This window comes from Aricia agestis, chromosome 6, assembly GCF_905147365.1.
Source record: "Aricia agestis chromosome 6, ilAriAges1.1, whole genome shotgun sequence".
NCBI lineage: Eukaryota > Metazoa > Arthropoda > Insecta > Lepidoptera > Lycaenidae > Aricia > Aricia agestis.
The window spans coordinates 9,122,456-9,147,312 of NC_056411.1; the positions used below are offsets into that span (position 1 = coordinate 9,122,456).

At 37.1% G+C, this 24,857-nt stretch overlaps 2 protein-coding genes across 2 annotated transcripts in view; one reads left to right on the forward strand and one right to left on the reverse strand.

Moving 5' to 3' along the window:
- Window positions 1–24,857, reverse strand: part of LOC121728221 (uncharacterized protein CG3556) — a 59,671-nt gene that overhangs the window by 14,507 nt on the left and 20,307 nt on the right. The gene's annotated exons all lie outside the window — the stretch shown is intronic.
- LOC121728148 lies at window positions 7,659–9,782 on the forward strand. Its single transcript, XM_042116266.1, has one exon. It carries the CDS (start codon window positions 7,659–7,661, stop codon window positions 9,441–9,443), a length of 1,785 nt encoding a protein of 594 aa, XP_041972200.1. The 3' UTR covers window positions 9,444–9,782.

Sequence of the window (24,857 nt, forward strand, 5' to 3'; positions counted from 1 at the left end):
CCAAGTTGGAGCCGTTCTAATGATATATGTGAGTTTTGGTAGGGAAAAGCAACAGCGGTAAAGTATTAAGGCGACGTGGGAGGATAAGTTGCCGAGAAGCTCCCGGACTTGCGTAAGGGTTTTACTTTTATTTTCTAGGGCCAACGGAATGCCATTTGTGAATATCGGTGCGCCTAGTAGGGAGAATGTTGATTTGTTGAGGGTTTTTATTCCGGGGAGCAGGGAATCGAAGGTGGTGATTATCGGTAAGTCTATCTCGCCGCAAGCGAATAATTCGCATTTGTTGGTGTTAATTTCAAGTCCCAATTCTTTAAGACTACTAGTGAGAGTTCGGATATCTTCTGCGACTACCGCTGGACTTCCTCCAATTGTGCCATCGTCAAGATACCAGACATTCAGTGGAGACTTAATCGATGATATTTTTTTGTGAATGGCTAGGCTGAATATAAGGGGACCCAGGGGATCACCCTGTTGCGCTCCTACCTGTGATAAAATTTTATGACTGTCGTATGTTAAGTGACTGGGTGAAGCGTAGCACTGGTGAAGAAATGGATATAGAGAAGGGATTAGATCCTTAACCTCGTTTAAGATGGAATCCCTTTCAACAGAGTTGAAGGCATTTTTAATGTCCACCTTGACGATGACACAGTCGCTGTTGGCGGAGTTTAAAGCAAAGGCTCGCGTCGCGTGAATTGCAGCTTCGCAGCCGAGGGCAGTTCCGAAGCCAATTTGGATGGGCTGCAGATGTGACGCCATAGGTTCCCTGACGGCTCGGCATGCACACTTCGCCACGAGGCGTCTAAAGGTCGAACCTACGGCTATAGGCCGTATGCCACCGTCTTTTTTTAAGAGGGCACAGAGTGTCGCTCCATATAGGTATGGGGCTACATCAGAGTTTAATTCACCTTGCAGTAGGAAGTTGCAGAGATTTGCAAGTGATTTTAACAGACGCGAGGCGTTGTCGCCAGCGGAGGGCGACAATAATTCTTTCAGGTGTTGGGGGCGGATGCCGTCGGGGCCGGAGGCAGACGAGTTACTAAAGCTTTGTATAGCAGAAACGACATCCGATGGGGACAGCACTAGAGGGGATAAGAGCTCTACGGAGGACAGGGGGGGTATGGATAGTGAACGGGAGGGTGTGGGGTGTTTTTGGATCAGAGACTCAACGGTGCTTGTGTCGGCGGGGGCGATTTTGCAGTCTGAGACGAGCAGACGTGCTGCGCCTGCTAAATCACCTTCGTGTACTTTCATTTCAACCCTTTTGCATAGATTGAAGGGCTGCCGAGTTGGGATCTCGCAGGGCAAGGGGCAGGAGCTGTAGATGTTGTGTTTCACTTTCGTTGTGAGGGATAACTTGCTTGTCTGATCAGGTACTCTCAGTGCAGAGAAGGCAAATGTTAAAAAATCATACCAGGCCGCTTTGGTGTTTTTATCGACACAGGCATCGATGAGGTCCGCAAGTTTGCCAGCTGCGAGACTTCTGGCTCCTTTGGGCACGTGTTTCAGTACGCGAACACTGCGCTTGAACTTGGAAAGGCTGTCGAAATCGTAGGGGTCGGTATGGTTGGGCTGAGCGGAGCTGCCGGGGGATGGCGAGATACAGGATAAATCAGACGAAGGTTGCGGGAGCAGGTTTTTATGCTTGCGGCTGATATGTATATTCAACCCGTGAACGCCGTTGAAACGGCGACTTGAACAGGGGCAGTGCGGGCATTCAATGCCCTGGCTGCTGTTATTAACGTCCATAGACATGGTACTAAAATATAACTTAAACTAGAATCTTGGAATATATTTTATATTTACATACATTACAAAGTAAAAAATATAAAAAAAAAAATTAAAATAAATAATAATAAGATTAACTAAAGAATAATTCAGATAAATAATATGTAGTAATAATATGTATACTTATTTAAACTTAGGACGTCGCTGCTGCTCCTTATTGTAACTGTATTCTGTACCTTTCATCATGCGGCGTAGACTTGGGCATTATACTGTCGCTAGCCATAGCTCGTGTGCTAATTCTCCGGACGGTTCCCAGTCAGCGTCATTAATATGCATCAGAGTGCTGGACCGCACTGAGTTACCCTGTACTCGTAGAAACAGCTCAGGCCTCTCTCACAGTGAGTTATAATCCATGATCCAAATTATCTTTTACCTTTTGTCGTTAACGTATCTTTTCACGACTCATTCTGACAATCAGGAAAGTACTTCTACAAGGCCAGCAGGCGGCAGATCCATATATTTTCGCTTCTTTATTTTTTCAAACAATGACAGGCTCCTCCTCCAAAGAGCACCTTTTTATATTATGTATTTATCACACCGGCTTTGTTCTAAGTTGTTCAGCGATTATTTCTTGAAAATAGATACAATTCAGTATATTTCAGTTCAAAAACATTGTAATATTAAGCAAATTTTAAATTTTAAAAATTTGTTAAGAAAATATCGATATTGTCTTCTTGACAGATCCGACATAATATAACATAACATAATTAAATTAAAATAAATAATTTACGGGGGCTCCCATACAAAAAACATAATTTTTGGCCTATTTTTGCTCTATAACGGTACGGAACACTTGGCCGATTATTGCTTATGCCCATTCTCGAAACTTCCTTTTCTAGAGATGTAACTTCGTAATATGAAATTTCATCTAAATCGTTACAGTGGTTTAGACATGAAGACGAGAGTAATAAAGACAGACAGGATCTAGGTATAATGTTTAAAAATAAAAATAATTAAGTATGAACTAAAATAATATTTTTTAGTTTAACTAAGTAGTTACAAATTATATATTTTACTAGATACACCCTTTCTAACTCATGTTTATGATTTATTTAAAATAAAACTTATTACGCAGATAAACCCATTATATGTAATTGAAATAAAGGAAAAAAGTACAAAGCGACGCACTTGTTAAAACAACAGTACATTGTTTACATCATTATGACTACAGTAGCAGTCAAGTGCTTTTGTGGTCCTGCTCTCATTATTCACCAGTGACTGTTTTTTTTTTATAAAATAAGGGGGCAAACGAGCAAACGGGTCACCTGATGGAACTACGGTCGTGCATGGACACTCGCAACATCAGAAGAGCTGCAGGTGCGTTGCCGGCCTTTTAAGAGAGAATACGCTCTCTTCTTGAAGGTTTGCAGGTCGTATACGACCTATAGGTCCGGAAAACTGCTGGTGACAGTTCGTTCCAGAGTTTTACGGTTATGCGAGAAACGCACCGTGGAAGACTGCCACTCATCAAGGTGATGAGGATGGTATATTTTTCGCGTGAGACGATGGCGAAACGTTGCAGGTGGTATGATTCTGAACAATTCCTCAGAGCATTCCCCGTGATACAACCGATAGAGGATGCAGAGTGAAGCTACATCTCGGCGTAATTCCAAGGGGTCCAAGTTGTTTGAAACACTATGGCAGTCAACAATTCGAGCGGCCCTTCGTTGGATACGATCCAGAGGGAGCAGTTGGTATTTAGGCGCCTCTGCCCAGAGATATGCTTTATGTGAGACGTGAGTTATAATTGTTCTAACTCAGTTAATAATTGGATATAAACTGTGCATGTATCTGTCATTGAACTTTTTACTTAATCTGTGCTGTATAGTGCAACCAATAAACACTTACTTAAAAGTGACATTTGAGTGCTCCCATTGGCTATTGATGTGACGTCAGGACGTTTGACAAGTGCAATTTTCTATTCTAAAACTTTTACGCGGCAAGTGCAGCCATATTTTTTTCACGCACGTGCGAACTCGCAATAAGTTTAGCAAAAGTTACAAAAGTGCATCACATTCAAGACAATATCAAGAAAGTAAGCTTCAGGTAGCCTGCTTCATACGCGCGCATCCATAATTTTTGGACCTCCGACCACGGATACCAAACCAGCACCAGGATACAAAAGGCGGCTGTTTGCAGCTTATGAAGATTCAAGAAATTCGCATAATTGAACTTTTGGGCAAAGTGCTTGGTAGCAGCACAGCGTATTTGGTGAAGCGATTCGGCCAGGTTGTTGTGTACGCGTGATTAAATCTGTCAGTAAGTCGGTACGGTCATAGTATTTAAAGTCCATCGTGCAGTGCTTCGGACAACTGTAAGTACTGAATTCTTTTCTAAATTACACAAAAATGACTTCCCATACACTAGAATCAAAGGCCAATGATATGTTACGTGATTTATCCAAAAAGAGGGCCTCCATAAAAGGAAGGTTAACTAAGTTTAAAAATTACATTGAAACCTTTGAAAACCAAGTGTTATTATTTGACCAAAAGGCCGAAATTAAGCTTCGCACAGACGCAGTAATTAGTTTATATAATGAGTACAATAAAATTCAAGATAAAATAGAAGAACTTCTATCTGAATCCGAGTTAGACAATCAGCTTGAGATTCGTAATGAGTTTGAGACTGTCTACTATAGTGTATTAGCTAGGACACGGGTTTTGGTTAAAGATGATAGGGAAGCTTCCGGGCAACCGGTGAACAGCGCATTACAGTCAGTAAAATTGCCAACTATTTCTTTGCCAACCTTTGACGGGTCGTATGAGCATTGGTTGGAATTCCGTGATACCTTTTTGTCCCTAGTTCATCATTCAAAAGAAATTAGCAGTATACAGAAATTTCATTATCTCAAGTCCTCGCTAAAAGGTAGTGCGGAATTAGTAATCGATTCTCTTGAGTTTTCAACAAATAACTATGATATTGCTTGGGAGTTATTATTAAATAGATATAATAACAATAGATTGCTCATTCACAATCATGTGAAAGCTTTATTTTCAATTCAATCGTTATCAAAAGAATCACCAACATTAATAAGAAAACTTATAGATACAGTTCTTAAAAATTTGCGCGCATTAAAAATTCTTGGTGAGCCCACAGGGTCATGGGATACCTTAATAATATATATAATAGTTTCTAAGCTTGATACTACAACTGAACGAGAATGGGAGCAAAGAAAAGGTTCTCTAGTGTTAGGGTCAACGGATACAAAAATAAAATTAGATAACTTATTATCCTTTTTACGAGAAAGGGCAGATGTGCTAGAAACTCTTACTATTACGCACAATAAGAGTAGTACTTATGATAGCAAAAAATATCAAAATTTACCTATTAATAAAAATTCTTTTAATACTTCTAAAGTTCATTGTCATGTAGCCGTAGATAAGTCCCAAAATAAAACACAATTTAAAAGGCAATATAAATTGTGTCCCATGTGTTCTGCTAATCACCAGTTATATTCGTGCCAATCTTTTTTAGAGATAGACTTACAAGATAAATTAAAATTTATACGCGACAAGAATTTATGTGAAAATTGTCTGCGAGGAGGACATTCAGCTAATGTTTGTAAGTATGGACCGTGTCGTAGATGTGATAAGAAACATAATTCTATAATTCATCGCGACGAAAATGCAGATTATTGTAGCAGCCTGTCGAAGCTAAGCAATAATGCATCTTCAGATCAGCGCGCTTACGGTTCAAACTCGGATACTACACACGTGCATGTGGCAGGCAACTCGGCTAGTAAGTCACAAATAGACGTCAAATACGCGCAGTCGTCAGCCGATATGCAGCCGGTTTTATTATCTACTGCACTTGTAAAAATAGCAGATAACTTAGGTATTTATCATAAAATACGCGCACTTCTCGATTGTGGTAGTGAACGCTGCATTATTACACAATCGTTATGTGATAAATTAAATACGCAAAGTTTACAGTCCATTCAACAAATAAAGGGCGTTGGAGGATCGATATCCCAGTGTTCTAAGATATGTGATGTCGAGATTAAATCTATACAAGGCAACTATCATACGCGCGCGAAATGTCTTGTATTGCCGCACATAACCTCCTCGCTGCCCGCTGTTGCTATACGAAGCGAATTATTATGTATACCCGACGGTATTGTTTTGGCGGATCCTGAGTTTTATCAAAGTCAACCCATAGACATGTTAATCGGCGCAGATATATTTTGGGACTTGATAACAGATGGCAGGATACGTTTGAATAAAGGTCCTATGTTACAGAACACGCACTTAGGATGGATAATATCGGGGCCATTGTTAAAAAATGATAAAAATATTAAACATGTTCATTGTAATTTTATGCAAAGTGTGGACATGGAATTTTCTTTAAATGAACAATTACGCAAGTTTTGGGAATTAGAGGATTTATCTAATAATAATAATAGGGTTAATGAGTCGCGCAACGAAGACGAACGTATTTGTGAGGAGTTGTTTGTTCAAACGACTAAACGATTGAGTGATGGTAGATTTTCTGTGCGGATACCTCTAAAAAATTCACCGAATGTTTTAGGAGATACGCGTAAACAGGCCGAACAACGGTTTTTGGCGTTAGAGAAACGTTTACAACGATATCCGAATTTAAAAGGATTATATATAGATTTTATAAAAGAATATTGCGAATTAGGTCACATGGAATGTATCGACACATATAAAACTCCACATTATTTTATGCCGCATCACGGAGTGTTCCGCGAGAACGCAGCTACAACTCGCCTGCGCGTCGTTTTTGACGCTAGCGCGCCATCCTCATCGGGATACTCATTAAATGATTTGCAATTGGTAGGGCCGCCAATTCAGGGAGACTTAATTTCAATTTTGTTGCGATTTCGCGAAAATAGGTACGTTGCTTGCGCGGATATCGAGAAATTTTATCGACAAGTACTTATCGATGAAGAACAGCGTGACTTACAATTAATTCTATGGCGCGACAATCCCAACGATGCTTTACAAGTTTATAAGTTAAAAACTGTAACATACGGTACGGCTTCGGCACCGTATTTAAGTTGCAGATGCATTAAGCAACTTGCTCAAGAGTGTGGGGATCCTGAAGTTGCCAGTATAATTAAACAAGATATATACGTTGATGATCTGTTATGTGGCAACCCTAATAAAGAAAGATTAAAACAAATTTGTTTAGATATTTGTAAAAATTTGCAGTCGGGTTGTTTTCCCCTCAGGAAATGGATATTTAATTTTGATTTTACAGAATTTAAAGAATTTACTAATACAGCGAAAGAATTGTCACTAGGCGATAATTATCATCATAAAACATTAGGGTTGGGATGGCATAATGGATCTGATCAGTTATTTTACCAGACTAAATTTAATAATATATTTAAAGAAACCATAACAAAGCGTATTATACTGTCATATTCGTCTCAAATTTTTGATCCACTTGGATTATTAAGTCCAACAGTAATGATTGCGAAGGTTTTATTGCAAAGATTATGGCTCTTAAAATTAGGCTGGGATGAACAAGTTCCCCGTGATATCGCACAAATTTGGATTAGATTCGTCGATAATTTAATTAATTTACAGAATATTCGCATTCCTCGTTATGTTGCAAGTGACAACCCTGACCGTTTAGAGTTACATATTTTTACCGATAGTTCTCTTACCGCGTACGGCGCGTGCGCTTATGTACGCACTATTAATACAGACAATAGTGTTTCTGTTAGATTATTATGTGCGAAAGGAAAGGTCGCCCCGACTAAACCCATAAGTATTCCTAGGCTCGAATTGTGCGGCGCCCTAGTTGGAGCCCGGCTGTACTCAAAAATAATTAATTCGTTGCGCAGTAGTTTCGATAGAGTAGTATTTTGGACTGACTCGACTATTGTGTTAGGATGGCTCCACATGTCACCTAACTTGCTTAAAACGTTTGTCCAGAACCGAACTGTTGAAATTCAGGAATTAACTAGTACTGCTTCGTGGCGTCACGTGAGAGGAGAACATAATCCAGCTGACCTGATCACTCGCAGTCGCAATTTAGACGACCTTTGGGGCACCGCCATGTGGTGGGATGGACCTCAGTTTCTTCACGATATTAATATTGACTTTAATTCGGAGTCCTATAACACCTCAAATTTACCAGAGTTGAAATCTGTTGCAACAGTCACCTTGACTGTTAGTCAGGATGCTGGAGTGTGGTTTCCATTTCAGAGGTTCTCGCAGTTTAATAGAATGAAGCGTACTATGGCGTACTTATTACGGTTTGTTTATAACGCGCGCAATAAACCGAGTGAGAGGCACACGGGCGCGTTCGATGCATCTGAAAATAATGAAGCCGAACTATCCCTCGCTAGACTGTCGCAGTATGAGTCATATCGAGACGTATACGATTGTTTGTCGAAGAAACAATCATTAAAAAATATGCACGCTAGTTTAACCAAGTTAAATTTATTTCTCGACGAATCTAATTTGATAAGGGTAGGAGGACGTTTAGAAAATTATTCCGAATTTAACTTTAATAAAAAACACCCGATTTTAATTTCAGGCAGACATCATTTTGCTCTATTACTATTTCGTTATGAGCACCGCAGGCTTTTACATGCGCCGCCACAAGCGTTAGTATTTGCTTTGAGGGATTCTTGGTGGCCTGTCAGAGCGCGAGATTTAGCCAGGAAGGTCGTTCATGAGTGTGTCACATGCAGACGAATGCGCGGTCAAACATTAACGCCTATAATGGGCAACCTTCCACGGGAACGCCTTCAACCAGGTTACCCATTTTTATATTGCGGCGTCGATTACGCTGGCCCAGTGCTCATACTAAACCGTAAAGGGAGAGGAGCTAAATCTATTAAATCATACATATGCTTATTCGTATGTTTTGTAACGCGTGCGGTTCACCTGGAGCTGGTGAGTGATCTCTCATCTGATGCTTACCTGCTGTCATTAAAACGTTTCATTTCGCGCCGAGGTAAACCGGCCGAAATTTTCAGTGATAACGGCAAAAATTTTGTTGGTTTAATGAACGACTTTTCAAAATTCCTTTCAAGTATATCAGGAGAAATTAAAGATTACGCATTATCTCAAAATATTAAATTTCGAATGAATCCTCCGTATGCTAGTCATTTCGGTGGTTTATGGGAAGCGGGGGTTAAAAGTTGCAAATATCACTTGCGACGAACCGTAGGCAATGCACGATTGACTTTTGAAGAGCTCAGTACAGTGTTGACTCAAATCGAGGCTGTCCTGAACTCCAGGCCCTTGTCTCCGATGTCAAGTGACCCACACGATCTTTTGCCCCTAAGTCCGGCACACTTCTTGGTCGGCCGCCCATTGACTTCGCCAGTGTTCGCTGACCTGCACGACATCCCCGACCATCGATTGACACGATACCAGAGAATCGAAAAAATCCGTCAGCATTTTTGGACTCGATGGTCACGCGAATACGTCTCTGAACTGCAATCTCGATCCAAGTGGAGATTCCAGACTGACGACCTCAAAGAGAATACACTTGTCATCATCAAAGAAGATAACTTGCCCCCATTGAAATGGTGCCTTGGGCGCATAATCAAGACATACCCAGGAAAGGACGGTGTCTCCAGGGTCGCCGAGATAAAAACAGCAACGACAACGGTCCGACGCGCGTTCTCCAAAATTTGCCCGCTTTTGGAGATTGAAGCATCTTCATCGTAATATTCATCTATTGGAAACCTAGGGTTTCCAAGGCCGGGAGTATGGATATAAACTGTGCATGTATCTGTCATTGAACTTTTTACTTAATCTGTGCTGTATAGTGCAACCAATAAACACTTACTTAAAAGTGACATTTGAGTGCTCCCATTGGCTATTGATGTGACGTCAGGACGTTTGACAAGTGCAATTTTCTATTCTAAAACTTTTACGCGGCAAGTGCAGCCATATTTTTTTCACGCACGTGCGAACTCGCAATAAGTTTAGCAAAAGTTACAAAAGTGCATCACATTCAAGACAATATCAAGAAAGTAAGCTTCAGGTAGCCTGCTTCATACGCGCGCATCCAATAATTTATTATTAAAACGTGTGGCACTGGGGGACTGTCACGGTAAAGCTATTGCATAGCTCTTTTATCAATTTATTCAATTATAATTTGCATAATAAGTCTAGTCACACGCACACAAACACCGTGCCGAAGTCTGGCAACCGCGCCGCACCGCTATGCCGGTCGGAGTGGAGGTGTGTTAGGTTTTTTCGTTACGGAATATCTTGATTCGGTCGCCGCGCTCAAAGCTATGTAAAGCTTTTATCGCGGTCCTTGAGCGCGGCCTAGCTTATAAAAATATGAAATGAATTTCGTGTAACTCAAAGTACTTTATATATGCGAAAACTCATCTAAGTCGGTTGAGCGGTTGAAGCGCGAATATGTAACAGCCAAGATCAAATTACGCATCTATAATATTCTATCCCTAAGGATAACATTAAAGGAGTGAGGATAACATTAAAGGAGTGAGCACAATGAGACGGGCCGTGCCGGGGCTCAGCGTGCCGGGGCTCATCGCAAAAATCCGCCTCCATACAATTTGTATGGAAGCGGAAATTCGCTGCGACCCGACACAGTGTGCGATACGCGTATCCGCTTTCATACAAATTGTATGGAGGCGGATTTTTGCGATGAGCCCCGGCACGCTGAGCCCCGGCACGGCCCGTCTCAGTGTGCTCACTCCTTAATTCAAACTCAAATTCATTTCTTTTTGCGTATGTGTGTTACAATAATAGGTCTTATATTTTGATATTAGTTCAACACATAGGCCTCTGTGGGCATGCAAAATTAACAATTTAAAAAACTCATTTATAAGTTATAACACAAAATTAAAAAACTCACTTATAATATGCGAACTGTAAATTGTCCACACAAACATCCTTGAAATATTTTTCGCTTTCAACATCTAACTGGGTAAAGTGGCTACATCGCACTTTTTAAGCCAAACAAAATGTTGATTCCCGCGTAGACATTTCGTTATGGCTTCCGTAGAGTCGCGTGCAACGTCCAATAAATAAATATTGTAACCAATATGAGTGTTCAGATTTATTTAACTCGGAGTTTCTCTAAAAATGATCCTTATATCTTTCACATTAAGGTTCTCGCGGTGGTAACTGCAGTGTATACAATATGCAAAACAAGCGGTGAAAATGCTGAGGTGTGCAGCGCGGGGCGGCGCCGGCCGTCACCGTGAAATATTTACGAATGTAGCCTTCCGGTCACTGACCCCGGAAACTAAGCCGCTGAACAATATTTCCATTGTAATATGTATTTGAATCTTGCACATGAATCCGACGTAGCGAGGAGGTAAAGTTTTATTAAAGTTCGTGTGTGTTGTTTTGAATCTTAGAATGATATCCATACTAATATTATAAATGCGAAAGTGTGTCTGTCTGTCTATTACCTCTTCACGCCTAAACGGCTGACCCGATTGGTCTGAAATTTGGTACAGAGATTGAGTCCCGAGAAAGGACATAGGATACTTTTTATCCTGGAAAAATGTGCGGTTCCCACGCGATCGACATGGATGGTCATCTAGTGGACTGTATACGAATGTGTTTCAAACTTTCTAGGGAACCTTATCGTTACTGATATTATTATAAATATCAAAATGTCTGTATGTTATCTCTTCACGCATCGATATAGATAAACTTTGGTATGGAGATACATTGAGATATGGGAAAGGACGTAGAATGATTTTTGAAGCGATAAACATATTTCTGCGCGGCGCGAGTTGCTGAACTTGCAGGTAAGGGCCTGTCCACATCTCCACGTCACGACATCGTAAACGTGGAACGGTGCAGTAACGTGGCACGATACGTTGACGTGATGTGTAAATTTACGTCAACGTAACGTAAAAATGCACGTATTTTTTCTTATCTTTCTCCGTTTTTAACAATAGCAAAAGCAGAATACGTATTGTGAGGTCCACATCTAGATCAGTAGTGAAGAATGTAGCAGTTTTACAAGGCATGGCTACGTACAATATTGCTATATCGCGATGTGCATTTTACGTTACGTTAACGTAAATTTGCACGTCACGTCAACGTACCGTGCCACGTTACCGCACCGTTCCACGTTGACGACGTCGTGACGTGGAGATATGGATAGGCCCTAACATCTTCTTTCGGTCGTTAGTTCTTTTTCGTTCGGTCCTTTATAAAGATAAGTTTAATTAATTAATAAAAATGCTCCTCGGCTCAAACTATGTTATATCCAAGATTTCATGGTCTGGTGCGTACACAAAGTAAGATCACCAGGGTTGAGCCGCTACAGTGGCGTGCTATATATAGCGGCGCACGCCTCGCCGCGCGCTCGCCCACCCGTGTGCCTACACTCGATATTTTATTGCTATACCCCAAGCCACAGTATAGCAATATAGGGATATGTCATATTGCTATACTGTGCCCAAGCTATAAGACGAGGCAAACAATGACATAGAGTGTAAACTTTTGTGACAGGCAATTTGAACTATAGGCGTAGCTGCAACTGCTTAAGATTTTGTATGTGTGTCGTTCTCAAAATTCGATAAAATTAGCCTACAATTTTTATTTAGCTTTGTTGATCCCAAGTATAGAAATTTATCAAAACTGTGGAACCAGTTAACACCATTACAATTTCATTGATGTTTTTTAACATATTTGTTTTACTTATTGAATATTTACATGAAGCTTTTAATATTAAGTTTATATTTTCTAGCTTACCTATAGATTTTGTTGCTCTACTAAAACTAAATTCAAAAGAATTTTCCCTTTGTCGAAACATCTCTTTACCGCTATTTCCATCAAAGGTTTTTCTCTCTTTACAACACCGATAAAGAGAGAAAAACCACCCTGCTAATACGTTTCATGTCGATTTGTTATTCACAAAGATGGCTCGAACGTTCATTTGAGTGAAATTTAATGAATCTGTCCGCTAAAGCTTCCTAGTTTAATAGACTAGCACGAGTCGGCGCATGAGTACCGAAAACTATTCCACCTCAATTTTTTTATGCGATCCTCTTCAAATTGCCCTCCTGATGATATAAATACATGTTGCCAGGGTGCAACCCGGTGCCATATTGTTTAAACAAACATTGTTTAAACAATTGTAAGGAATTGTTATTTTTCAACCGAACAATTTTTTTTTATATTCTTTATTAAAATACCAATAAAATGGTCCCATGACTTTTTACGATAAAGTTAATATTTTTAAAGATATGAATTTTTAAAGGTTCGAAAAACCTCAAATTTGGGTACTTTCGACCGATGAAAAATATATTTAAAAAATAATAAAGTCAACGTAATATATTTTTTAAAATTCTTTAAACAATAGTTAATAATATTGTTAATAGAGATTTCAAAAAATTTCATTGTTTATATCTTTTTTTTATCTAAGCAAAAGTAGACAAAAAATTGTGTATTTTGTATGGGAGTCCCCCTTAAACAATTACTTTATTTTAATTTTATTATTAATTATTAAAGTACAAATATAATTAAAGATTTCGTGAAATTTTCAAGTGCCTCGCTGTTACTATTATTGATTACGAGCAAAAAAGGCCAAAAAAATCACGTTTCTTGTATGGGAGCCCCCCTTAAATATTAACTTTATTTTATTTTTAGTATTTGTTCTTATAGCGGCAACAGACATACACAATCTGTAAAAATGTCAGAAGTCTAGCTATAGCGGTTCTTGAGATACAGCCTGGAGACATATAGACAAACAGGCAGACGGACAGACGACGAAGTGAATAGACTTCGTCGAAGTCTTAGTAAACCCTATTATTAAGACTTCTGAAATTTTCACAGATTGTGTATATCTGTTGCCGCTATAACAACAAATACTAAAAATAAAATAAAGTATATTATTTAACAAATACTAAAAATAAAATAAAGTATATTTAATCCCATACAAGAAACGTGATTTTTTTGGCCTTTTTTGCTCGTAATCAACAATAGTAACAGTTACGCACTTGAAATTTTCACAAAATCTTTAATTATATTTGTACTTTAATAATTAATAATAAAATTAAAATAAAGTAATTGTTTAAGGGGGGCCTCCCATACAAAAACACAATTTTTGTCTACTTTTGCTAAGATAAAAAAAATATATAAACAATGAAATTTCTTGAAATCTCTATTAACAATATTATTAACTATTGTATATAGAATTTAAAAAAAATATATTACTTTGACATTATTATTTTTTTAAATATATTTTTCATCGGTCGAAAGTACCCAAATTTGAGGTTTTTCGAACCTTTAAAAATTCATATCTTTAAAAATATTAACTTTATCGTAAAAATTCATAGGACCTTTTTTATTGGTATTTCAATAAAGAATATAAAAAAAATTGTTCGGTTGAAATATAACAATTCCTTGCAATTGTTTAAACAATGTTTGTTTAAACAATATGGCACCGGGTTGCGCCCTGGCAACATGCATTTATATGATCAGGAGGGCATTTTGAAGAGGATCGCATAAAAAAATTGAGGTGGAATAGTTTTCGGTACTCATGCGCCGACTCGTGCTAGTCTATAATGGAATTTCAAATTGACGTGTTACTTGATATTGGCGTTCGAACAATGTTGGTGTAAGGTTTAATGTTGTCAAAACCTATTCTAGCATGGTGATAAAAAGTGGATTGTATTGGATGTGTTTTAGTATTGTCCGCTTTCAATAAATAGGTTATTCTTTATACATAGCAAAAAAGTATACTATTTTAGAATCGTGTACTCTTTCACTGTGTAAATACAGCACACAATGAGGGATACGTCATACACTGGATTTTCACAGGCACATTCTATACTCGGGTCTCAGGCTATAAGCCTATAGAGTATAGATAATTAGTATAATTACATAATATAATAAAGAAATGGGTCATCTGGTTTATAAACATGTTTAGTAATTAACTAATTACAGTAGAAGATTACTCTTTAAGTAAATCGTAGCGCTCGTAGCACGACGTAGAGGGCCGTAGCGCTCGTAGCACGTCGTAGAAGGGCGCCGAGCGCGTAGCAATGGGCGTCATGTACTGCGTAGCACATCGTAGCACGACGTAGATGGCCGTAGCGCTCGTAGCAAGTCGTCGAAGGTCGCCAAGCGCGTAGCAAAGGGCGTCATGTACTGCGTAGCACATCGTGGCATGTCTACGAAGATTCTCATTCGTCTTGACCGTTACAAAAGAGTGCGTCAATGCTTAGGGTCAATCACATTGCAACGTGACCCGGCGATACGATGCATTTTTAAATTACACATTCATAACTGACTTATATATTTACAACACAAGAATGGCATACTTTGAATTAAAAGACTTACTGCTTGCGGTGCCTATCTGTTTAAATTTAAATGGCTCTCTATAAATGCATTTATTTATTTATTTATTTATTTATTTAGGCACATCAACAATATAAACACTTACATTTTAGCCAACATTAAATAAATAAGAGCTAGTGTTTACATCACTTATAGATATGCACAACATTTTAGATAAATTCAATTAAACAATCAAGATTAAGTTAATAAGTAATAAACAATAATTTAGTAAGTCTACATAAAATTAAAAATTCAAAAGGACATGCAATTATTTTAAGAGTGATCTAATTATTATTATAATTTCATTAGAAAAATGTAAAAATGATTAAAAAAATTTAATAAAATATAATTGTAAAAAAAGTAAAATTGATGTAAAAAATTGAATAAGTTACCAATAACATTAATAAAATAAAAATAATTCCAAAAATAAAATAATAGTCAAAATATTGATTTAAAATTATTGTAAAATAAATTGAAAATAATGTCAAAGTTGTCATAAAATGAATTGCATTGATTAAAGTTTATTAAAGTTTATTGTCATTGTTTACATTTCTTGTCAATAGTTTTTTCTTAAGCGACGTGCGTTGGTCATAAAAAATATCTAAGTCTAATAGCTTATGCCAATCATTGTAAGTTTGAGGCAGTCTTACTAATGGGCTGTTTTTGCCTAGGTTAGTTTTGTATCTCGGTATATGGAACACACCAGTAGGATTACGACGGGATGATAGTTTGGGGACTGTGAAAGTTATTCTTTCGAGAAATTCTTGGCATGGCGTTTGGCCTTTAATTACTTCTTGAAGAAAAACTAAATCCATCATACGTCGGCGTTGTGCGAGAGTATTCATATTGAATGCAGTCAGCCTGTCATCATATGAGCTTCTTTTGTTAATGTTCGGAGTCACATATGCCAGGTGTCTAGTGAACGAGCGTTGAAGAGACTCAATGCGTTGCGAATGAACATTGTACAGGGGGTTCCATATTATGCTTCCGAATTCAAGGATACTACGAACAAAATTCTTAAATAACACAATTTTAGTCAGAGGGCTTTTAAATTCTTTTGAACTGCGCTTCACAAATCCAAGAGTTTTAGCAGCTTTGTTAATAATGTAGTCAAAATGAGGAATAAAACTCAGTTTGGTGTCAAGTATTATGCCCAAGTCCCTTACAGTTAGAGAAAAAACGATATCAACCCCATTTATGTTGTAGCGTGTAGGAACAACCTTTCTTTTTCTACTAAACACGATGTGCTGGCATTTAGAGGCATTCAATTTCATTCGATTATCGCGGCACCACAGGTAGATGCGATCTAAATCGGACTGCAAAAGTCGAGAATCGGAGGCACTATTTATCTGTAAAGATATTTTCATATCGTCAGCAAACAACGAGCTATGGCAATGATGGATACTATGTACAATGTCATTTATGAACAGCAGAAACAAAATTGGACCCAAGTGAGAACCCTGCGGTACACCTGACGTCGCCAAATATTTTACTGATTCATGCCCACTGACCACAACAGATTGTTCTCTATGGTATAGGTACGATTTGAACCACATGAGCATGCTACCATCAATACCATATTGGTCTCTTAATTTTTTAATCAAGATATTGTGGTCTACAAGGTCAAATGCACTCGCGAAGTCAGTGTAGACCGCGTCCACCTGCTTGCCATTATCTACATCTTCGAATACAGGAGTTAAGAATGTAAGTAGGTTTGTAATTACTGATTTTTTATTTTGAAAACCATGTTGTTGACTACAAATTAGTGTTTTAGTATGTTCAACTATAATTGGACATACAATAGACTCAAATACCTTTGCAAAGGTGGAAAGGATAGATATAGGACGATAGTTCTTCACATTACTGTTATCACCTTTTTTAAACACAGGTACTATACGAGCTCTTTTCCACTGAGTTGGAAAAGTACCAGATTTTATTGATTTATTAAATATTATTTTTAAGGGGTATGCTAAAGCTTGCGCACAATTTCTTATAAATATGGGGGGAATATTGTCCGGGCCGGAACCTTTTTGTGGATTGAGTTTCTTTAGTTTGTTAAGTACGGCAGATTTAGTAACATGTACGTCATTTAATAAACTAGTGTATTGTTGGGAGATAATTATGGGTGTATGTTGAGTTGGCATTTCGGAATCGCTCATTGATTGCCCATAGATTGAGCTAAAATGGGACGCGAATAAATTGGCGATGTCGACACCTCCAGACACCTTAACATTATCTTCAATCATTACGGAAGGAATGTTATTCGAAGAGGATTTTTTTTGTTTAATGTAACTCCAAAAAACTCGTGGATTATGCTTGATGCTATTCTCAACGGTTTCAATATAATTCCTATGACAGACTTTAACGAGCTTTTTACATCGACTTCTTAGTAATTCATATTCATATCTGTCACGAGGATTATTAAATTTCCGATAGTTACATCTTAGCTTTTCTTTTTCTTTTAGGAGTTTTATTAGGTCAGAGGTGAACCAAACTGGGTACGAAGCTGTACGTGGTTTACGCTTCGGTATATATTTGTCAATAACTTCGTTAAGTACGTCATAAAATTTGACTACCATTTCATCTACGTCAACACAACTACCAAACAAATCAGACCAATTCACGTCGCTTAAACAGGAGGAGACATCATTATAATTTGCTTTGTAAAAGTTGTAGTCAGAACGAGGGATATTTTCTAATACTGAATTATCACAACTTATACAAACATCTATATCGAGGGGTGGATGGTATGGATCTACTTTGCTTAAACAGTCTGCTTCATTTACATTGCAATACAGGTTACTGAGGACCAAATCTAAAACTTTACCATCTTTATTAGTTACAAGATTTTGTTGATTCAATCCAGTTACTGCAATAAAGTCACTAAGGGCACATGCCAATTTATTTTGATTACATTGGGACACAATTGATGTACCATCCAACTCCCTCTGCCATGTTACAGAGCTCAAATTAAAATCACCTACAATTATAATGTCATCAAATTCAGTTACTACATTATTTACAGAGTTGTCAAAAAACGTTATTAGTTCATTATATTTTTGCGTGGAAGATGAACAAAGAGTATAAACAGCACATACACCTATACTTTTAGTCTCATTACCATGTTTAATCTTAACCAAAACCCATAAATCCTCACATGCACTTTCCTTTTCTCTTAATCTTATACTAGAAATTGACTTTTTGACAGCTATAAGTACTCCACCATCATCCGCTTTGTCATGAAAATGTGATATAGTACGATCTCGTCTGTATACAGTATATCTTCCGTTATAACAATTAAATGCGGTGACATTACAATGTAAACTGACCCTTACCCTGTAACTATATATTTGTTTAAAATTCTAAAACAGAATAGTATGACGTAAGATTGCTGACCGAAATAACAATAGCGTCGTATTACGTGAGCCAGTTTTCCGTTCATCCTAAATTACCTTTCTTTATGTATGAGCATTCGCACCAATACATTTCATTCAAAGCGCGGTTTACATTTCGTTCGAAGTTTTTTCTCAATTTATATTAAACGACAATCCCAAATTAGTAGTAGTAAATTATCTTAATTAAAAAGATTATTTCCCGTTTGAAATATAAAATCAAATTTTGATGATTTTTTTATCTTACTTATATATAAAATTCTCGTGTCACAATGTTAGTTACCGTACTCTTCCGAAACGGCTTTACTGATTTTTACCAAATTTTATATGCATACTTACTCAGTAGGTCTGAGAATCGGCTACTGGCTAGTTTTTATATTGATAAGTCCATATTTTATTAAATAAATAATAGTAAATTATTACAACTCGAGACTGACGGTGACCATTGTTTCTGCAACGGGATAGCGATGGACGTTGCCATGGTAAGGACTTATTTAGTCACTTCAATAAAATAATAATATGGGCGAAATACTTTATATGGCAAAACAATGTTTGCCGGGACAGCTAGTAATTTGTAAATTCAATAATTATGGTTCAATCAAAAGCTTTTAAGGAGGAAAGGAAAACAGGATAATTTTTATAATCAAACATTATACTTATATAATATTTTTAAATACATTCTCATTATAGTACACAGTTTTTTTTTACCTTTTAATTAGTTAACGGTTATTTATTATTGTTTTCGAAAGCAATCCTACTAGCGTGCTAATGATTATACATTTATTATTAGTCCGCCCCTCGCTTGCGTCCCTTAGGGCGCGTTGTTTCCACTACAAATATAAGGCTTTTATCAGAATTATAAATCATTATTTGCGTTAGAGGCTCGTATGTTTTATATTATCCCTCATTCCGAACAATTATACTAATAGCATAATTTCAAATAACGAGCAAATATAATTTTCATAATTGCTAATTTATAAAACACATTGACAGAGTAATGAATATGCAATTAAATAATTGTCAATTAGGGAACTAATTAAAAAATATACAATTATGTTCGAAAAAGATTAAATTACTATAAAAGTGGGAGCCGGCTGTTGGGTGAATCTACTTTAATATTTAAAAAGGGGTCAAGAGGGCAGCGGTCCAGATTCTGGACGGGCTAGGTCGTCGGTTTTGAGAAATTGAGAAACGGGTTTTGGTGGCTAACTCGGAGCGAAGCAAACATTTTTTGGAATTAAATTGATGATCTGATGATTTAAGGATTAATTAGATGCAACTGACAAGCGAATACATAGACGTTACTAGAACAGTTCATAACTTTGCTATTCGAAACCCTATCTCTTCGCCCAAAATGTCTAAACAAACTATGCCAAAGTTACGCAATGGAAAGTCCGCGACCAATCATTGATTTTACGCTCGAAATATTAGTCGAAATTGTTACCCTTTAAGTGCCGAATTTACGCTTACTTACTTTACAAATAAGTTGCTGCTGACCCTACACCCAACTGAAATTACACTACCGAAATAACGCAACCTTATTTCGATCTTTTAATTCAAAAGCATGTGTAATTATGTCGCACTTCAGTCGCATTTTGGCAAATGTTAAGAAATGTGTTTAGTGGGTGTTTAGACACCAACCAAAACACCTAATGCATTGAAACCAACTTTGGCCCAGTATAATTGCGGATTGAGATTTCCACACGAAATCCCCAGCTGTACTTATGCAGTATTGAACTATAAACATTTCTCCAGCCCCGGCCAACTGTGTCGAGTGGGGGGAGGGTAGAGGGGGCAATGAGGCAGCAAACAGTCAAGAGCCGCAAGCATTGTTCGCAGCTTTTATTGTGACCTGCAATTTTTTCTGCGCACCATTTTCTCTTTTGTTTTAAAACGTTGTATAAACTGCAGTAATTTCATTACGTGGATTATGGTTTTGGAATAACGAATAATATCAGGGTTTCTGTTCAGTAGTTTCGATAGCGAAGTTACAATCAATGTCTATAGGATTTGATATAAGTCATAACGCATTGCAAGGTTCAAGTCACTAAGGTTGATTTCATTCTCACACTAACCATCGGCGCCGATACTGAAATGTATGAAATATCAGCTGATAGATACGAGCAGTTCATAAACGCTTCTTAGAATTTCATACAGATGAGTATAGTACTCGTATTCATTGTTCACACATCTCGGGCCATCAGCGTCGACGGTGCGCGTGTGGTCAGCGTGAAATTGAAATCAACCTTAAGAATGAGTTAAATCAAATCCCATACATTTTAAAAAGCTTTTATTAAACTTGCTCTGTATGTATGTATGTATGTTCGGGTGAAATCTTGGAACTCAATTTTGGAGTAGATATATTTAACCGATCGAGCTGAAATTTTGCAGGCACGTTTAGTTTAGATGACAATACATGATATTGTATGTGACATCACTCTAAATCCAATATGGCCGACCATCCAAGATGGCGAAATAGTTATTTTCTATGCAGTTTTACAATATGGATATTAAATGAAAGGGCTTTTTGAGAGTAACTCGAAAACTAATGTAATGTCATACTACATCCAATATGGCGGCTCATACAAGATAGAGGTATAGTTATTTTTAATGCACTTCTGCAATATGGGTATCAAATGAAAGGGCTCATTGAGAGTAACTTGGAAACGAATGTAATGTCATTCTACATCCAATATGGCGTCTTATTCAAGGTAGGGGGATATAGTTATTTTTAATGTACTTCTGCAATATGGGTATCAAATGGAAGGGCTCATTGAGAGTAACTCGGAAACAAATGTAATGTCATTCTACATCCAATATGGCGGCTCATCTAAGATGGGGGAATATAGTTATTTTTAAAGCACTTCTGCAATATGGGTATCGAACAAAAAAGCTTATTGAGAGTAAATTGAAAAGTCATGTCGTATCCTGTCGTGCCGTGTCGTGTCGTAACTCGTATCGTGTCGTATAGTAACATGACGTGACGTAACGTGTCGTGTCGTGACGTGTCGTGTCGTGTCGTGTCGTGTCGTGTCGTGTCGTGTCGTGTCGTGTCGTGTCGTGTCGTGTCGTGTCGTGTCGTGTCGTGTCGTGTCGTGTCGTGTCGTGTCGTGACGTGTCGTGTCGTGACGTGTCGTGTCTTGTTATGTCAAGTCAAAATCAGTCGGGCATTAGAAAATGCCTGGTTGAATCCGGTGATTTTTGTTAAGTGATATTTTATTTTTTATTAGTAAAATTAAGTACGATTTCTTAAAGACTTAAATTAAGTTAATCAGATTTTAACAAATTCTTGAAACAAAACAAACTACAATGAAGCAGACTTAAGAAATTTAGTCAGAGATTTAACTAAAAAACAAAAAATAAATTATAAGCAAAAAACTTTTTGAAAAAAGCTTTTTTTTATATACTTAAAAAAAAGAAAATAAATTTTCCCTTAAAAATTCTAAATATTAAGTTATAACCTTAATATATTATACAATTTGCATTATTATAAAAGCTTGTCGCGAGACTTACCAATCTGTCAACATTTAATTACTTTAATAAAATAAAAAATGTAATATCAGTTTACTTAGTTAAATTAGCACTTTACTAGTTTATTTATATTAACATATCTCGCGACAAGCTTTTATTATCATGCAAATTGTATAATATATTGAGGTTATAACTTAATAGTTAGAATTTTTAAGGGGAAATTTATTTTCTTTTTTTTAAAGTATTTAAATAAAAGCTTTTTTTCAAAACGTTTTATGCTTATAATTTATTGATATCTAACTTGTCTGTCAAAGTAACGAATGCATACAAAGTACAAAGAACCATTATTTTTTCTGCAATGGAAGGTCCTTAATACGAGTTTACTTTTCGAAAAACATTTTCTCGTTGGCATTTAACGATAGAGGCTTCGATGTTGAACGGCTTAGGTCAAAATACACTTCAGAATTTTAATGAAGGGATCACGGTGAGCTCGTTCTGAAATCGCTCTTTAATATGGCATGTTTTTTCCGTACTCCCCTATATTTTACAAGAAATTTAAATATAATTTTTATCTTCAAGAACCATTGAAATACGAAAATAAAAGTCTCAGCCCGATCGGTTTAAGATTGACAAAGTTTCATACAATCTTTTATCCCCTATTTTATCCCCTTGGGGGTAGAATAGATCAAAATCCTTTCTTAGCGGATGCCTACGTCATAACATCTACCCGCATGCCAAATTTCAGCCCGATCCGTCCAGTGGTTTGGGCTTGCGTTGATAGATCATGTCAGTCAGTCAGTTATACATATTTTAGATATTATTTAAGAAAAATGAAAAAATATGTTATGATGAACTAGTTTTGTTAAATGATTATTTTATATAATATAACGGATTATTAGTTTGTGTTAGTAATTAATATGAATGGGGCGAGTGGCGTACGTGCCTATTTTTTGTACGTGACGCGGAGCGCGGGAGTTTGTATCTCAAAACTTTTATTCCTCATAGTTTTTCCTCGTTTAATATTTATTCAGCGAACTAGCGACTCGCCCCGGCTTCGCATCGGGTATAAAATATATAGCCACTGAAAAAATGATTAAAATTGATACAGCAGTTTTGACTTATATCTTATTATCTTTAAACGAGCAATTCTTATATTATAATTGGAATCTCGGAATCGGCTTCAACGGTTTTCGGGGGCGATAAATCGATCTAGCTAGGAATCATTTTTAGAAAATGTCATTTTATTTGTGTTTTTTCGAATACCGAGCAAAGCTCTGTCAAATATCTAGTATTCATTATTACTACCCGTGACCCGCATTGGTCGGTACCGCCGCAATCATATGCTGTAAAGGACCATATATCCACATTAAATCAACAAAGTATTTAAGTTATTTAATTGAATAACGATTAATGCTGTATTTAATAAAATTGCTTCGACAATTAGCCATTATTTGACATAAAAAGTAAATGACAAAAAATTTTATTGTGGGATATCCATGATAGACATATACCATCGCTGAGTTTTCTGTAGACATTTTCGATGTGTACAATACGTGGTACATTATCTTATATCTTTAATCTCGGATCTCGGAATCTCGGAATCGGCTCCAACGATTTTCATGAAATTTAGTATATAGGGTTTCATCGAATACCGAGCAAAGCTCGGTCAAATAGCTAGTTTTAATAAATCTCGTAGGGTTCAGCCTGCGTTTGCAATTACATGCACATTAGAAACCCCAACAATAACAGTATTTCTCCACTATTTAATGAATGTTATTATACTTATAAACCTTCTTCTTGAATCACTCTATCCATTAGAGAAAACCGCATTAAAATCCGTTGCGTAGTTTTAAAGATGGTGGGATTTCACCAAACACACATAAAACTTAGTTTTATAAAACTTAGTTCCCATTGAACGCGTTCATGCTGCGACGTAAATCTCGTTTTGTTTCGATTGGATTTCACAAACTTCTTTTGATCGCGATTATTAAATCTTGGTTTACATGACGTCACGCGATTATTTTACATGTTTTCGTCATTTTAAAGCCTTTTCACGTTAATTTAACTACGAAATAGCAAGAAACAATACATAAAGTGACAAACGCATGTGTCAAAACTGTCATCTTGACATTTCTTTTGTCTATGTTTTTCGTTCCGCCATGACAGAGCTTGAACGGGTTTTATAACTTTAAACTTCGGACTTTGGGCGTTCAAAAGATAAAACTCGGATTTGCTGTGAACGCGTTCAGTTTATGCTGGTGAAATGCATTACAATGTTATAATCGCGTTTATACGTTTTGAACCGGTTCAGAGTGCTTTGAACGCGTTCCATTTTTTTGGTGAAATCTCCCCTAAAGGGAACAAAGGGATATGAGGGAAAAAAGCGACTTTGTTTTATAATATGTATGTATAGATAGATATCGCCTATACAGCAACAATTCTACCCACTCTTCCTATCACATGTATCAATATTATAGACCCGGTGTAAGCTCTGGATATTATTGTGGTAATAAAGTTCCAAAGTGGTGCACCGACGACCGAACCTTATATTGTAGTCGCTGTCAAGCATTAATAATTATTGTGTACTATATGACGCCCGCAACTCCGCTGCGTCAAAATTCGTTTATCGCGCGGGAACTGTACATTTTTCGGGATAAAAACTATCCTATGTCCTTTCTCGGGACTCAAGGTATATTCATGCCAAATTTCAGCAAAATTGGTTCAGTGGTTTGAGCGTGAAGAGGTAACAGACAGACAGACAGACAGACGGACAGACAGACACACTTTCGCATTTATAATATTAGTATGGATTAATCCACAAACATGTTTTTGTTGAGCCACTAATGTAATCTTGATCTAAATGATCTAAAGAACTTATCTACATTCATAACTCAATACGTAATTTCTTGTGTGATAGTACTCAAATAACTTTAAC

Excerpts from the sequence above, each read along its gene's own strand:
- LOC121728148 (XM_042116266.1), top strand. The coding sequence starts at position 7,659 with ATGTCACCTAACTTGCTTAAAACGTTTGTCCAGAACCGAACTGTTGAA.